The sequence below is a fragment of the Mustelus asterias genome, chromosome 11, assembly GCF_964213995.1.
Source record: "Mustelus asterias chromosome 11, sMusAst1.hap1.1, whole genome shotgun sequence".
NCBI lineage: Eukaryota > Metazoa > Chordata > Chondrichthyes > Carcharhiniformes > Triakidae > Mustelus > Mustelus asterias.
In genome coordinates this window covers 24,406,036-24,421,356 of record NC_135811.1, presented here as the reverse complement: position 1 = coordinate 24,421,356, position 15,321 = coordinate 24,406,036, and the positions used below count along the sequence as shown (strand labels likewise).

The window sequence follows — 15,321 nt, the reverse complement described above, 5'->3', positions numbered from 1 at the left end:
TTGTTTGAAAGGTAATGTCAGTGTAACAATCATATCTCTTTATCCTGGGAAAGGCTGAGGTGAATCTTTGTTTCATCCATACTTCCTTCAGCAGCAACCACAGGCCTCAAAGGTGGGATTGACCTTTATAAGTGCCAGATCTGATCTGTAGATGATATCGGTGTAATTTTCACCAGTTCCTAACTCAGCAATGATATTGACAAAGCACTAAGAAAGCACAAAGCTACATAAGGCACTAACACAGGCAAAACAACAAAGCAATGAACCAAAAGCCCATCTGGATTAGCAATGCTGTGCCAGACTTGTACTGACAAGTAGCAGAATCAGCTACATTCATGCTAAATAGTAACTAGCTCCAAAGCAAAGATCAAAGAACTCATATTTGATTCCCAGTTCTAATTTATGATGATACAATATCCAAAAGTTCAGTTTTCTATCCAGGGCATGTTGCAGCGTGAAAAATTATCATTTTTTATATTTCTGATTCAAATAATTTATTTTGATAAATTAAAGTTTTAAACTATTTTCTCTGCATGTTACGTGGAGGGAATTTATCAGCAAGTAATTTATAAATAAGATCATCATTTTTGTTGCGCCGTTCACATAGGTGAAATCTTGTCCTGTACTTTTCTTTGCATTTTTAGTTATTTCCAGCATTAAACTTTCGATCCTAATTTTAAATCCATTTCACATTTTCACTTGAATCTTCTCACAGGAATATTCTTGCTGTTAATTCACTAATCTTTCCACTATAAAATTATTTCCCTTGGGTTGGTTGACACCGTGGATTTGTCCATTTTTGAGAAACCAGAACAAAAGGCCTCTTCGCCAGCCGCTACCCGTCTTATCTGTTGCAATGCGCTGGCAATAGTGCCACAGGTTCTGAATTTCCCAGATTTTTTGGCAAAGGTTTTGCCATTTGCCCCATCCAATCTCCCTTTCATATATATAAGTACACTCGACTTTGCTGCAACATTATGATGTTATTTGCACATAGGTTTCAGTAGACCATTCATAAGCATTAATAAAGAACCTATTCAAAAGCAAGATGGCCATAAAATTTGACGCGATACACTAAAGATTAAAATTGAGGCAGTCGCCCTTTTTTTTTCAAGTCATGATTCCATGGCACAGTGATCCACAACTTGGTATCAATCTCCAGTCTCACTTTGCTAAAATAGATGGCTGATGTGGCACTGTTTAAAGGTCATGCTGTTTAAATAGTGGATTCCATTCCAATATTGACATAAAAATAGAGGCTGTCTTGTTTAATTTCATGGTGATGCAGGGTGGCAATACTGGGAGACGCTGAGATTCTATGTCAAAAACATCAAGCACTCCAAGGCTTCTTATGCTGTTCAACAACATGTTATATCCCCAGTCTCAAAATAGCACTAGACTGATTTTACTTCTCTCATTCCAGTAATCCTGTGATATCTTTAGGGTGATATCTTAATTTCTGTTTTATTAAAGCATACATTGACTAGAATAATAAATATTTTAACTCTTTTCTTGGTTAAGGGTTGCTTTTCTTTATGCAAGTCTCAGGGACACATGATGGGAGGCAAACGTTTACAAAAATAAACCGTTGGGAAGTTGAGAACCTAATGTTTATTTTTCAGGAAGCTATAACTCCATGTTAATTTATATAAGCTACGTATATTCAAGTGCAGGATTTAGAAAATTATGCTTCAGCTCCAGGAGCTCAAGTTCTGACGAGCCGTCCTTTGTTGGAAACTAAACTGACCCTGAGATCAGTAAGGCAGGATATCTTAATCCTTGCTGTTCTGGTATTAAGGGTGCACTGGCAATAAAGAACCACTGAAACACTCCCACACACTGGCTTATGTGGAGAGATCGAGAAAGTTGGACTGGCCTTGTTTCCTTTACAAAACAGGAGATACCCCCAAATTGAAGTGCTCAAAATGGTGAAGGAAGCTGGCAAAATTGATCCAAGCATTATTACAGCAGTAGGATTAATCGCAAGAGTTTAAAAAAAAAATTATTCATCACAAGTAGGCTTACATTAACACTGCAATGAAGTTACTGTGAAAACCCCCTAGTTGCCACATTCCGTCAATCATTTGGATACACTGAGGGAGAATTTAGCATGGCTAATGCACTTAACCAGCACATCTTTCAGACTGTTGAAGGAAACCGGAGCACCCGGAGGAAACCCACACAGACACGGAGAGAATGTGCAAACTCCACACAGACAGTGACGCAAGCTGGAAATCAAACCTGGGTCTCTGGTGCTGTGAGGCAGCAGTGCTAGCCACTGTGCCGCCCTAAGGTCATGGTTACCTGGGTTTTGTAGTTACTGACGAAGCAATGGTGTTTGCCATTGACTTTGAAGGAAACTGCTCACAAAGATGTTGCTATCTTTGTGGCAGGAATTTCCCCTTCCTGACAGCAGTTTAAATCTGGCGCCAAGTCAGTGTTGTCTTCACTCCAGGTGCTGTCAATCTGTACCCTAAAAAAAAATCAATCTCGGCTGCTGCGAGTGTGCATTTGGCCCTTGTTGAACATCTGACTGTGTTGTACGAACATTACTGATAACTGCTGATCATGTTCTGCTTTGTCTCAACAATGTCATAAGGTAGGTTGGCCGTTCCTTCAGAGTCTGACGAGGCTGAAGGAACAATCATTTGGAATGTCCTGGCTGCTGAACTTAGTCCATACTGAAACACTCCCTTGTGAGGAACAAAAGCTGTACATATCAGCTTTGCTCTGCCAGTGGTATTTGTTGAACTTTGTAAAGACTTTCTGGAGTCTTGAGATTGTGCTGATAATTCTTGGATTATAGAAAGTGGAAACTTGTCTGGAATTTTGTTGACCGCCTTTAAGGTCAATGCATATTCCAACTTTGTCATTTTTGCATTAAGCAATGAGTAGATTTGATACCCATGGCAATGGGTCAGTTTTCTCAAAGATGCCAACTGCTTCAAGTTGTTTTCGCTCCTGCGACACTTTGGCACCAATTGCAAATGGCAACTGTCTCAAATCTTGCAATACTGGCATAATTGATCTGTCGATATGGCAGTGCCCCTTAATCTCCCTGAATCCGGTAAATTAGAAAGGATACAGTTGTGTGTAGTCAATGTCATCGATCACGTTAACGTGTGCTCTAGTGGGGTCTTCCAGATTTCAAGCCAAGCTCATCATATTGGTTTACCGCATTGGCTTCTGCCTTTGGCTACATGAAATGTGAACTTGAGGTTAACCTTTGTGTAGCGACTGGAACTGTGATCGCTCCCAAAACTAGAATAATTGAGTCATTGTAAGATTGAAGTGTGTCTGTCATGTGAATGAGTAAAAGTTACAAATAATAATAATGGTAGAGTCAGTCACTCAATAGAGAGTCTGTTGTGTCAACATCAATGAGGAGCATCACTGAGATGTCTGTGAACTTGACTGTGCAATCTTTATAATTACATGATGCTTTACCATCCATGATGCTGTACACATGCCATATTTCACTCTCGGAAATAGGTTCCTCCGCATCTCAAACTGATCAAGTTGTCGTCTTTGACAACTTGCGCACCTTTACAAAGTGGCATGGTGGCACAGTGATTAGCACTGCTGCCTCACAGCGCCAGGGACCCGGATTCTATTCCCAGCTTGGGTCACTGTCTGTGTGGAGTTTGCACGTTCTCCCCATGTCTGTGTGGGTTTCCTCCGGCTGCTCCGGTTTCCTCCAGATGTGTGGGTTAGGTGGATTGGCCATGCTAAATTGCCCATAAGTATCAGGGGGACTAGCTAGAGTAAATGCATGGGGTTATGGGGATAGGGCCTGTGTGGGATGGTGGTCAGTGCAGACTCGATGGGCTGAATGGCCTCCTTCTGCAGTGTAGAATTCTATGATTCATCTTTGAGCATGGGTTGCACTTTTCCCCTCGAGCTGGATATGTTGTTGTGAATCAATGGATGCCTCCACAGTTTGAGCACATTTCTGAAAGTATCTAATTGTGATGGGGCAAGTGTTGGTGAAACTGCTGAGGCTTTTTCATTCATGACCTTTGCACTTCAGCTAGTTGGGAAAGCTGTGTCTCCAACCCTGAGTCAAGAGGTGCATTTCCATACAACCTCTTTGAATTAAGCATGGCGGATTCAATTTGGACTGCCTCGGTTGTGGCTTATTTCCCCTGAGGTTAAATCGTCATCCTCCGTGAGGAGCCATTCCCTAATTTGTGGAATTGAAGTTTTTTTCGATTAGTTGGTCACAGATTGGTTTGTTGGTTAATGTACCAAATTTACGTGTGAAAGCACAACTGCTGCAGCCCATGTATTGTTTCATGGGATCACCATTTCCCTGACATCTCTGACCAAACGTGTATCGTTTGATCATCACACTTTGGCCTGAAGTATTTTCGAGAGCCCTTAGTGTTGTAGCAAACATAAGAGATGTCCTTTGTGAGTTGTTCGAATGCTCACTGGCCGCCTCCTCTGAGGCAATGGATGAATGTTGCTTTCTTGTGGGTTGCTGCTACCTGTGGATTGTCCACGCCAGTCACGACAAAGTAAGTCTTGAACTCTGAAATCCATCGATCTGATGGATCTTCCATTCAAAAAAGGAAAGTTGCTTGAGATCTGTGTTGGATGATTCTGAATGTGATTTAAATAAAATGATTCATATAAAGCTTGGGGCCAATCCCACCCTTGCAGCAAGAAATCAGGAGTGATTTCACTGTGATCGCTTCATCCTCCAGGAAAAAAAACCAAAAGGCTTACTTTCTAGTCTCAAAAGGAATATTACTCTGTGGAAAATTACGCTATTTTTAATGATGAACAGTCACCTGGTTTTGATTTAAATCTCTTTCATGTACACCATTTAGTCACAGAGGTATGCAGCTCAGAGGAAGACCATTGTGTCAGTTCCAGCTCTTTGCTGAAGCTATCTAAAATACAACTAAAATTCTTCCCTAACCCACCTTTGCCTTAACTCTTACTCCACTTTTCTCTTGGAAAATGCAATTGTCCACCTCAACTATCCCTCGTGGCAAAGCATTCCTACGATCGTTTTATTGCGGTGTCACTTATTGCTGAATCCCCAACTAAAGAAAGTAGTCTTTATTTCTTCAAAAACTTGCATTTAAATTTCCTAGTCTTCATTCTCTGTTGCCTTTCTTTTATATCTAAAGTTATCCATCCCTGACATTATCCTAGTGAGGCTACGCTATTTCTGTTTTCTATGTCTTTAATATTATTTCTCTAACTGTGTAAAGCTGCCTCTTTCTCCTATTTTTGTCATGTTTTAAAAAATATTCCTTGCCTCTTTACTACCATCTTTCATTATCTCAAACTTTCTTTCTCCCCAAAGAAATTTCTCTCTTTCAGTTAAGCTTTGTGCTTAAATTCCAATAACTTTCATTCGGTCTCCTATTCCTTTCTATCCCGATCTCCTGTTGTATTAATTTGAGACAACCCCACTTCATTCACTCTCTCTGCGAAGAACTTTGGCTCCGTTTCAGGTCAAATGAAGGTCATCAATTCGGCCCTTATTCCAGAAAACCTTCAAATGACTCTCAAATGTCAACCCTTCCCTCCGAACATAGCAGGTTCGAGGGGCCAGATGGCCTACTCCTACTCCTGCTCGAGGGGCCATTCAATAAGATCATGGCTGATCTTTTTGTGGACTCAGCTCCACTTACCCGCCCGCTCACCATAACCCTTAATTCCTTTACTGTTCAAAAATTTATCTATCCTTGCCTTAAAAACATTCAATGAGGTAGCCTCAACTGCTTCACTGGGCAAGGAATTCCACAAATTCACAACCCTCTGTGTGAAGAAGTTCCTCCTCAACTCAGTCCTAAATCTGCTTCCCCTTATTTTGAAGCTATGCCCCCTAGTTCTAGTTTCACCCGCCAGTGGAAACAACTTCCCTGCTTCTATCTTATCTATTCCCTTCATAATCTTATATGTTTCAATAAGATCTCTCCTCATTCTTCTGAATTCAATGAATGGTACTCCTGTACCAGTCCTGTAGCCACATATTCACCTTCCTTTCCTTCACCTACATAGCCTGTGACATTTGTGCTATAATGCTTCTACATATGTAGAAAGAGTGAAAACATTGGCATCAAGGGAGCTTTACAGAAGAATGACAAGCCTTAAGCTTTTTTTTATTGTTCTTCATAAAGGAATTAGCAATCCAGAACCGCGTGGAGATTTCCCCAGGAGACATAGGAATCGACGACGCAGGCAGAGGAAGCTGCGGCACTTAAACAGAAGAGGTAAAAGAAGGTTTCGCAAGAGACGAGGACACCGAAAGAACCAAGTACCATTACTTTAAGAGGAGCCAAACCATCTTGATTTACATAAACTCATCATTTCAGTCAGGGCTCATGAGTCCAAACACAAGGAATTGAGTCTGTGTGTTAAAAACCTTTTAAATGACATTGGTGGATTCCAAAGTGTGAGATCTTTTTGCAGTTCCACAGATATTGAACCAAAGTTTTAATCAGAACAACTGGAAAACACATGATAGTTTGTAAAGATATCTACATTTCTTAAGGAAGTGCTGTTCAATGGTTTATGTTTTGACTCTACCATCAGTTTAATGCATGGGTTATCAATCAAGGATCCTCGCAATTCATGGACAATGTAGAATGACGGCAAAAAGTGTTCAATGTTGTGCTGCCTCTTCGATAGTATAGATCTTCACCCTAAGATATAGTTCTGCGATTACTGTATTGAGTTATATTTGACTGGGCCGTACTAGCTATCAAGCCAGATAGCTTGTTTGTCTCACACAACCACACAGTTTAGTGCTTAGCTGTATCACATGTTATATATTTCTGCCTTCCTCATGGAAACTGCTTTTAAACAAGCAGATTCATCACATATAGGAGAAAGAAGAAATTAGTTTAATTTACAAGTTAACCACATTGTTGTGGATCTGGAGTCACATACAGGTAAGGATGTTTAGTAAACCTGATGGATTTTTGCTACAATCAACAATGGTTTCATGGTCCCTTAAGTCCAGATTTTTATTGAATTCAAATTTCACCATCTGCCGTGGTAGGATTTGAACCCAAGTAATTTTCACTCAAGTAACTTGAGATGTTGTTTTCTGGAAATTTATTAATTAGCACTATGTTATAGACTGATGGAAAATTGACATACTTGGGAATAAAGCAAGTACTCTATTTAAGAAGCAGAACCATTCTGTAAATATTGTACAAGCTGTTACAAATTATTGATAGTTATACTGCGGATGCTTTCAATCGTTGCTTATATAGTCCATTACAACACTGGTGTTTTAAATTGATGCTTTGATTTAAACAGCTTATTTTGCATAGAAGATGCCTGGTAGTATTGGACTGAATTTGAGGCACTGAAATCTAGATATAATTAGAAGCACAAAAACTTACTCGCTAACTTGAACTGCAGTCTGTATATGTCGTTAGTTTCTCTATATATTGTTGAAAATATCTGTAAGTCTCGAGCTTGAACTTTTTTTAACACCACAACACTTGTGAATCCTGTAATAGGTAATTATTAATAGGCTTGACTGAATTGCATTCTGAACTGGGATGACAGTACTATTTATCATTGCTATGTAATTATACAGACTGTGTATACTAGTTATTTGGAGCCCTAGCGTGCCATTTCTGGAACAATTTAGGAGTGTGCATGCCTGAAATCCACCCCAATCTCTTGATGTTGGAAGTTACATCCTGGGCTGTTCCCTGTCTCTTTCTTGGCTGTATTTATTTTTCTTCAGGTCTCTTGTCTGGGTCTCTTGGTTTTCTTCTACCAGCTGCCTTTCCTCCTGTTCCCTATTTTGACCTATTTTGTTCACAGGTGATGCAATGTGCACAGTAAGACCCAGTAACACTGATTTACGGAAGCTTAAGCACCAACGTTTTAAACTGCAAGTAATTCCTCCACACACTGTTAAGAAAAAATCCACAAAGAATCTATTTAAACTTTGAGGGAATTTAAGAGATCAAACGTCTGAACATTAGTAACTTTTATAAAGAACCTATTTATGGTATGGTTCAAGGAAGTAATTCACCTGCAGACCTTTCGTATATATAACCTCACAGTGGCTCACTTTTTTATTACATTTCCACAATGTATTGACTTTGGTGTGGTTAAATCTGTAATACAAGCGGCATGAAAAGTTAAAATAGCAACCTGAGCATTAACTTTGAACAAATGTATGAACTGCAGCCTATTATTTTCAATAGGTGTTGTGCAGATACCAACCAAATCAACTTATGATTGTTGTGCAACTTTTCATTAGACATGTATTCAATGCAGAATTGCCTAATTAATGACCCGGATATCTTGCAATGGTATAAATATACGAAGTGGCACAGCAGCTCAGTGGTTATCACTGCTGCCTCAGAGCACCAGGGACCCGGGTTCAATTCCGGCCTTGGGTGACTGACTGTGTGGAGTTTGTACATTCTCTCCGTGTCTGCATGGGTTTCCTCCAGGTGCTCCGGTTTCTTCCCACAATCCAAAGCTGTGCAGCTTAGTTGGATTGGTCATGCTAAATTGCCCCTTAGTGTCCCAAGATGTGTAGGTCAGGGAGGTTTTAGTGGGGTAAATATGTGGGGTTACAGGAATAGGGCCTGGGTAGGATGCTCTGTCCGAGAGTCGGTGTAGACTTCTTGGGCCTAATGGCCGCCTCCTGCACTGTAGCGATTCTATGGGTCCATGAAATTAAACCAAAGTATGCATCCACATACTGTTTATTAGTGTGGCTGGACAGAATTTACAAATATGATCTCTGTATAGCAGCCGATCTCTTGTAGCATTGCAGGCCCAAATGCAGCCTTCAAGTGAAGTGAGTTTAGATAGACAACCAATAATTCTGAAGAGACCTTGCAGATATAATTCAATCCCTGTTTTAAGGAGATACTTTCCTGTCCTTAATTTTATTTGATACTTGATTTCACATTGTCATTTATCATTAAAAACTGTAACAAAACAAAATCATCTGGGGGAAATTAAGAAGCGAAGATATAGGGCCCTATTTTACCATTTTGATTCTAAGTGCTGGGCAGACTTGAAACTGGGAGTGTTTCAGATACGACTTTTAGACCCGTTCTCAGGCACCCCCATATGCACTCTGCCTGAAAAAATATCAGCAATTCCGAATCGCGCTAGAAGCCCTGTGGGCGGGGCTTGAAGCATCCGAAATCCTGCCGCTCCGATCGGTGCCTCCAACTGTGCATGTGCAGAAAAAGAAAGATAGAATGTGGCTCCCCTGTTACATCGCTCCTGGGCCAGAAAATGCCTCCCCCTGACCCCCGCAGACATTGCCCTTCCCCCATTCCCCTCCACCGATCCCAGGCAGAGTGGCAGCAGACCCCCCCCTTCTCCCTCACTGACCTGTGGCAGAGTGGCAGCAGACCCCCCTCCCCTCTCACAGACCTCAGGCAGAGAGCCGTCGGACCCCCCCACCACCACCACGATCCGAAGCAGAGAGCCGTTGGATGCTCGGCACTTACCTCTTCTGGAGCGCCCGAATCGGACTTTTGTGGACCATGTCTGTTTTGCGCCAACTCTGGATGGGCGAATGCGGTGGTAAAGGGGAAATTGCCAGTAAAGTTGGGCGTGCAGCCCATTAAGTCAATTTAAATGCATGCAAATACATTTAAATGGCCGTTGTGGCCATTTCGGGTGTGGTCCCGATCACAGCCTTGGTGAAGGGGGATAGGCCACAGAGATCAGCGCGGAGCATGCCACTCACTTCACGCCTGACTTTACCAAGTTTTCGCACCCGAAAATGGGCGCAAATTGATGGTAAAATAGGGCCCATAGAGTTGGTTGGAGCAAAATAATTTATCTGGGACACAGGCTGAGATACTGGAAGGTGCAAAACTGAGATGCGACAGCCCCACCACTGGTAGGAAGGTGTAATTGCAGAGTGACAAATTTACATCATCATCGAATCCCTACAACGCAGAAGGAGGCAATTCGGCTCATTGAGACTGCACCGATCCTGCGACAGAGCATCCCACCCAGGCCCAATCCCTGTAACCCCACATATTTACTCTGGTCATCCCCCTAACCCACACTAAAGGGCAATTTAGCATGACCAATCCACCTATACGCTCATTTCCATTATAAATGCAGGCTAAGAATTTATAATAGAAAATTGACACAAAAGTGTGACAAAAATGTGATAACAGAAGAAGTAAAATTTTATAAAGCTCTGTGTGCATGAGATCAAAGTGTGGGACCAGTAAAATTAGTTCACTTTTTGTGAACTTAAGTGACCAGCCTTTACAGTCAGCTCTAAGCTCTGCACACATTGTGCCAGGCTGTATCAGTCAGGCAGGTCCTTAAACAATTTGTTCTCTTTTTCCAGTTCGTTCCTTTTGCTATCTCCTTCGCTCAGCCATCTCTGCTAGTTAAGAGAAGGGAACACAATCGTCTATGGTCCTGTCAGGAGGCAGCCTCATTGTTGTTCTGTTTATCAGTCAGTCGGAGGTGAGCTTCTCTGATGTCCATTTTATCTTCTCACCCCCAGAAGTCAAATTGGTTGACTGCCAAATGCAATGCGTAAGACAGCAGAGTTAAGATAATGACCAAAATCAGTTTTAATCTTGATTTGGACCTGTAGTCAGGTGCTTTGCTGTTGGACAACTGTTCAAACTATCATTTTGAAATGTTAAAAATGAAGATATTTCAGAAGATTCGTAAGAAGTTTGAAATTTAAAAATAGGAATAATGATTTTTTTTTTAAAAAAAGCTAACTACGTCTTTTCTTTGTCCCATATCAAGATTTCAAATCAGCCCGGTGTGATGTAAACTCAGAATACATTATTATTAATTGAATCTCATTATTAATTATGTCACTGTACTATCTTAGAAAAAATGACTTGGATGTTATATTATTTTGTATATAAAATCTGGTACCCACTTATGTACATTGTTGTGTTTATTCAGTAGTATTAGATGTGCTGCATCAAAATTTTTAGAATAGTTTTATATTCTCAGGAAGTTCACAAAGATATTAAGCAAACTTGTAATAAGTCAGAGTGACTAACTTAATGGTGCTATATAGTATTAGAAATCAATAAAATAAGTTGGCCACCAAACTGCTGTAGTATTTTGATTATAACGGTGTTATTTATAACATCCATTTAACAAAGGATAAAATGCAGAACCTCTCATTGAATGTTGCTTATTATTGTCACATCAGTTTTTATTGTTTGCATGTCAGGTTATGCAACATTATCAATTTGTACAGATCCAAGCAGGAAGATATATTCACAGTTAATAGTAACTGCACAGCCCTCTAAATGTTATCTATAATTTCTTGCAAGTCTGTACCGTCTAAAGGCAAAATAAGAGAAAAGCTGAAACATGCAAAGAAAGACAAAGTAGGGGACAGAGTTAACAGTCTGAAATCATTGAATTCTTACAAGGCATGACAGGGTAGAAGTGGATAGGATGTTTTCCCTGCATGGTGAGTCTAGAACCAGGGGGGACACAGTCTCTGAATCAGGGGCAGGCCATTTATGACTGAGGTGAGGAGGAGTTCCTTCACTCAGCGGGTGGTGAATTTTTGGAATTCTTTGCCCTTGGAAGCTCAATCATTGAGCACGTTCCAGACACAAATGGATAGATTTCTAGATACTACTGACATCAAGGGATATGGGGATTGTGCGGGAAAGTGGCATTGAGGTAGATGACCAGCCATTATCTAATAGAATGGTGGAGCAGTCTCGACAGGCCAAATGTTCCCAACTCCGTGATGAGTCCAGAAGGCTGTAATGTTCCTAATCGAAAGATGAGGTGCTGCTCCTCAAGCTTATGTTGAGCTTCACTGGAACAATGCAGCAGGCCAAGGACAGAAGTCTCGGTGTGAGAGCCAGGTAGAGAGTTGAAGTGGTCAGGCCGCAGAACCTCAGTCATTTTTGCAAAGTGAACAGAGGTGTTCCACAAAGTGGCTGCTCAATCCACACAACACACCAGCTCTGGGTGCACCTTTTGTTTCTTTTCTTGCCCCATCATCATTCCCTTTGGCCTTGTAAGACCAACTCTTCTGTCTTTCAATTGCTCCAGTCTTCCACTCTATCACAGACTCAGATATAGTAACTCTGGAACAGTTTAGTTAATTGAACACACCTAAACTGAGCAAGGTTGGAAAGGGGCTCATTTCTAACCTTGTAAATATATAACCTGAGGGATAAAAGAGAAACAGGTCAGTACCCTGTGTGTTGATTCAACTCTTTAAACTTGTACAGAACCTCCCTCAGAAAGTTTAAATTCCATATACCATGTATCGTGTATTGTGTTGTAAATTGTTGAGGTGCACACAACTCACAAGCTGAGTTTTCAATTACTGGAGTAACATCAGTGGAAGATACAAAGTGGAATCTTACCTCTTTGTCACAGAGAGGTAATACTGACAGGATGAAACACGTGCACACACACATGCGTTTACACACTCCCGTACATAGACACATGTACGCCCTCGCACATATACACACACACAAACGCACGTGCACACAGACACTTGTAACTACACACATGCATACACTTACATATACACACACACACACATGGACGGTCACGTATACACACAAATGTGCACACACAGGCACTCATATACATAGACACGCACACACAGATACCCCCATACACTTCTAAGTGTCCAAAGAACAGATGTAACACAGCACTTCCTATCGCTGTGACTAATGGAATGAAATGTAGAGAATGGGAGAGCAAAATGTGTTTTGCGACAGTGCAAATAAAGGACTACATGATGTACTGCCCTTGACTTCTCAAATGGTGCACTGAATGAGCAGTCAGCAGCCTAATCTGATTATGCTGTTGTTTGTTTAAGCATTTATTCATAAAAAAATACAATGCAGTCGAACATGGTTAATTAATAAGATGCTAATTGACGAAAATAGCCTTGGTGTAGCAAATGCAAGGAATCTAGGTAATGTACAACTGTTATCCAAACACGGATGAAATTCTGTTCATACCGGAACTAGATGGAAAGATGGAGAAAGCAATAAGTTATTCAGCAACAATTGGATTTGCAATAAGGCAAGTACTTATTAAAGCCATGGGAATAACAACATGTTCCTTGCATTGTGCTTTGAGACTTTGGCTGGACACACAATTGGCAAGGACCTTCTGCAGTCAGATTATTTACTTTCTGAAAAATATGTTGAGAAAGTAAAATCGCTCCCTTCAATTGTTTCTGTCCTCGATTAGCTAACTACTTTACTAGCCAGGAGAAGCTGCTACTTCAATCAGCATGAGCATTTTCTAAGGAACCCAAACGTACCTTGTTGAGTGTCAAGGTCAGGGACTCCGGGCCCGATTTTACCTCGAGTTGCACTAGAGTTGCACCCGCTTTCGGGCACGAAAAATTGGTAAAGTCGGGCGCTATCTGCGCCTGCCTCAGCGCCAGTTTCTCCTTTACCAAGGCCTGAAAATGGACGCGATCGGGACCGCGCCCGAAATGGACGCGATGATCATTGAAATGCATTTGAATGCATTTCAATTGAATTAATGGGCTGCACGCCCAACTTTACCGGCACTTCCCCCTTTACCACCGCGTTCGCCAATTCCAAATCGGCGTGAAACAGACATGCTCAATAAAAGTCCGATTTGGGCGCTCCATCAATGAGGGTCAGTGAGGAGGTAAGTGCATAGTGTCTGATGGCTCACTGATGCTCACGGGTGTCCTTTCGTTGCGATTTTTCTTTGTGGGGTGGTGGTGGGGGGGCGGGGGGGGGCTGCTGTTGCTCTGCAGAGTCTCCGGTGTCCGATTTGCAGCACGGACCCGGGTCTCAGCGGTACTGCTGGGTCCTCGCGCACTCAGCTCACTTCCAGCTGAACAATGTGCATAAGGCCCTTATAAATTGCACTGTTGCAGCCTCTCAACTTTGCAAGGAACTGTGATTGTGGGGAGTGTGTGGCTGGGGGAATTGGGGGAGGAGCTGTGATCGTGGGGAGCATGTGGCTGGGGGAGTTGGGGGGGGGAGGCTATGATTGTGGGGAGCATGTGGCTGTGGGAATTGGGGGTGGCTATGATTGTGGGGAGCATGTGGTTAGGGGAGTTGGGGAGGAGCTGTGATTGTGGGGAGCATGTGGCTATGGGAGTTGGGGAGGAGCTGTGATTGTGGGGAGCATGTGGCTGGGGGAATTGGGGGGGGTCTGATTGTGGGGAGCATGGGCTGGGGGAATTGGGGAGGGGCTGTGATTGTGGACAGCATGTGGCTGGGGGAATTGGGGGGCATGGACAGTGTGGGGGAGGGGGGGGGCACCCACTCTCAGTGGCAGTCAAATTGACGGCCTCTCTAAACTTTTATGCAACTGGCTCCTTCCACACCCCGAGCAGAGATGTCTGTGGCATCTCCCAATCAGCTGTGCACACCTGTGTGAGGCAGGTCACTGAAGCCCTGTATGCCCGGGCTGGGCAGTACATTAAATTTAACCTGGACCAGGCCCATCAGGAAACCCGGGCTGCAGGGTCTGCAGCCATTGCGGGGATGCCTAACGTACAGGGGGCGATCGACTGCACACACGTCACCCTCAAGGCCCCCCTACAGAATCCACAAAGATTCGTCAACAGAAAGGGGTTCCACTCCCTGAATGTTCAGCTAGTGTGTGACCATAATATGAACATTATGCATGTCTGTGCAAGCTACCCAGATAGTGCATGACAGCTTCATTGTCAGGAGCTCAGACATCCCGGAGGCATTTGAGGAGGAGTCCAGGCTGCGGAGATGGCTCGTGGGTGATATGGATCTCCCGCTTCGGGCATGGCTGATGACTCCTGAGCGGAGGCCTGTGTCTGAGGCGGAGACCCGCTATAATGAGACCCATGTAGCCACCTGCGCGATAGCGGAGAGGTGCATTGGGTTCCTCAAGATGCGATGCTGGTGCCTGGACCGATCTGGCAGGGCCCTCCAATACAGCCCAGTGATCTGTTCCCACATAGTGGTTGTATCCTGTACCTTGCACAAACTGGCTCTACAAAGAGGTGACCTCCTGCAGGAGGAGGAGGACGTGGAGGCTGACCAGCTGGGCATAGCTGGGGAGGATGACCAGCAGGCGGAGAAAGAGCACGTCGAGGAACACCAACCAGGCACTGGAGGACTGGCAGCTCAAATGAGGAATGCGAGGGTGGCAAGGGAGGCCTTGATCACCAGGTGGTTCAGTCGCTAGGGGATTGTGGGTGTGGGTCCCTGGATGTGGGTCCCCCCCTCCCAAACAAATTCCTTCTATCTCCTGCAACGTTGTCACAACAGAGTGGTGGGCCTGGGTACCCTGTGTTATGTGAGTTTTTTTGGCAGGCAAGAGTGTGATGACCACTGGCTAAGCACCATT

General features: G+C 42.9%; 1 protein-coding gene across 1 annotated transcript in view; it reads left to right on the top strand.

Moving 5' to 3' along the window:
- vwa2 (von Willebrand factor A domain containing 2) overlaps window positions 1–6,292 on the top strand; it is a 51,286-nt gene extending 44,994 nt beyond the window's left edge. The window contains exon 13 of the mRNA XM_078224331.1: window positions 6,141–6,292. Within this exon, the coding sequence (XP_078080457.1) occupies window positions 6,141–6,292 (152 nt within the window). The remainder of the gene's footprint in view (window positions 1–6,140) is intronic.
- Window positions 6,293–15,321: the final 9,029 nt, after the last annotated feature.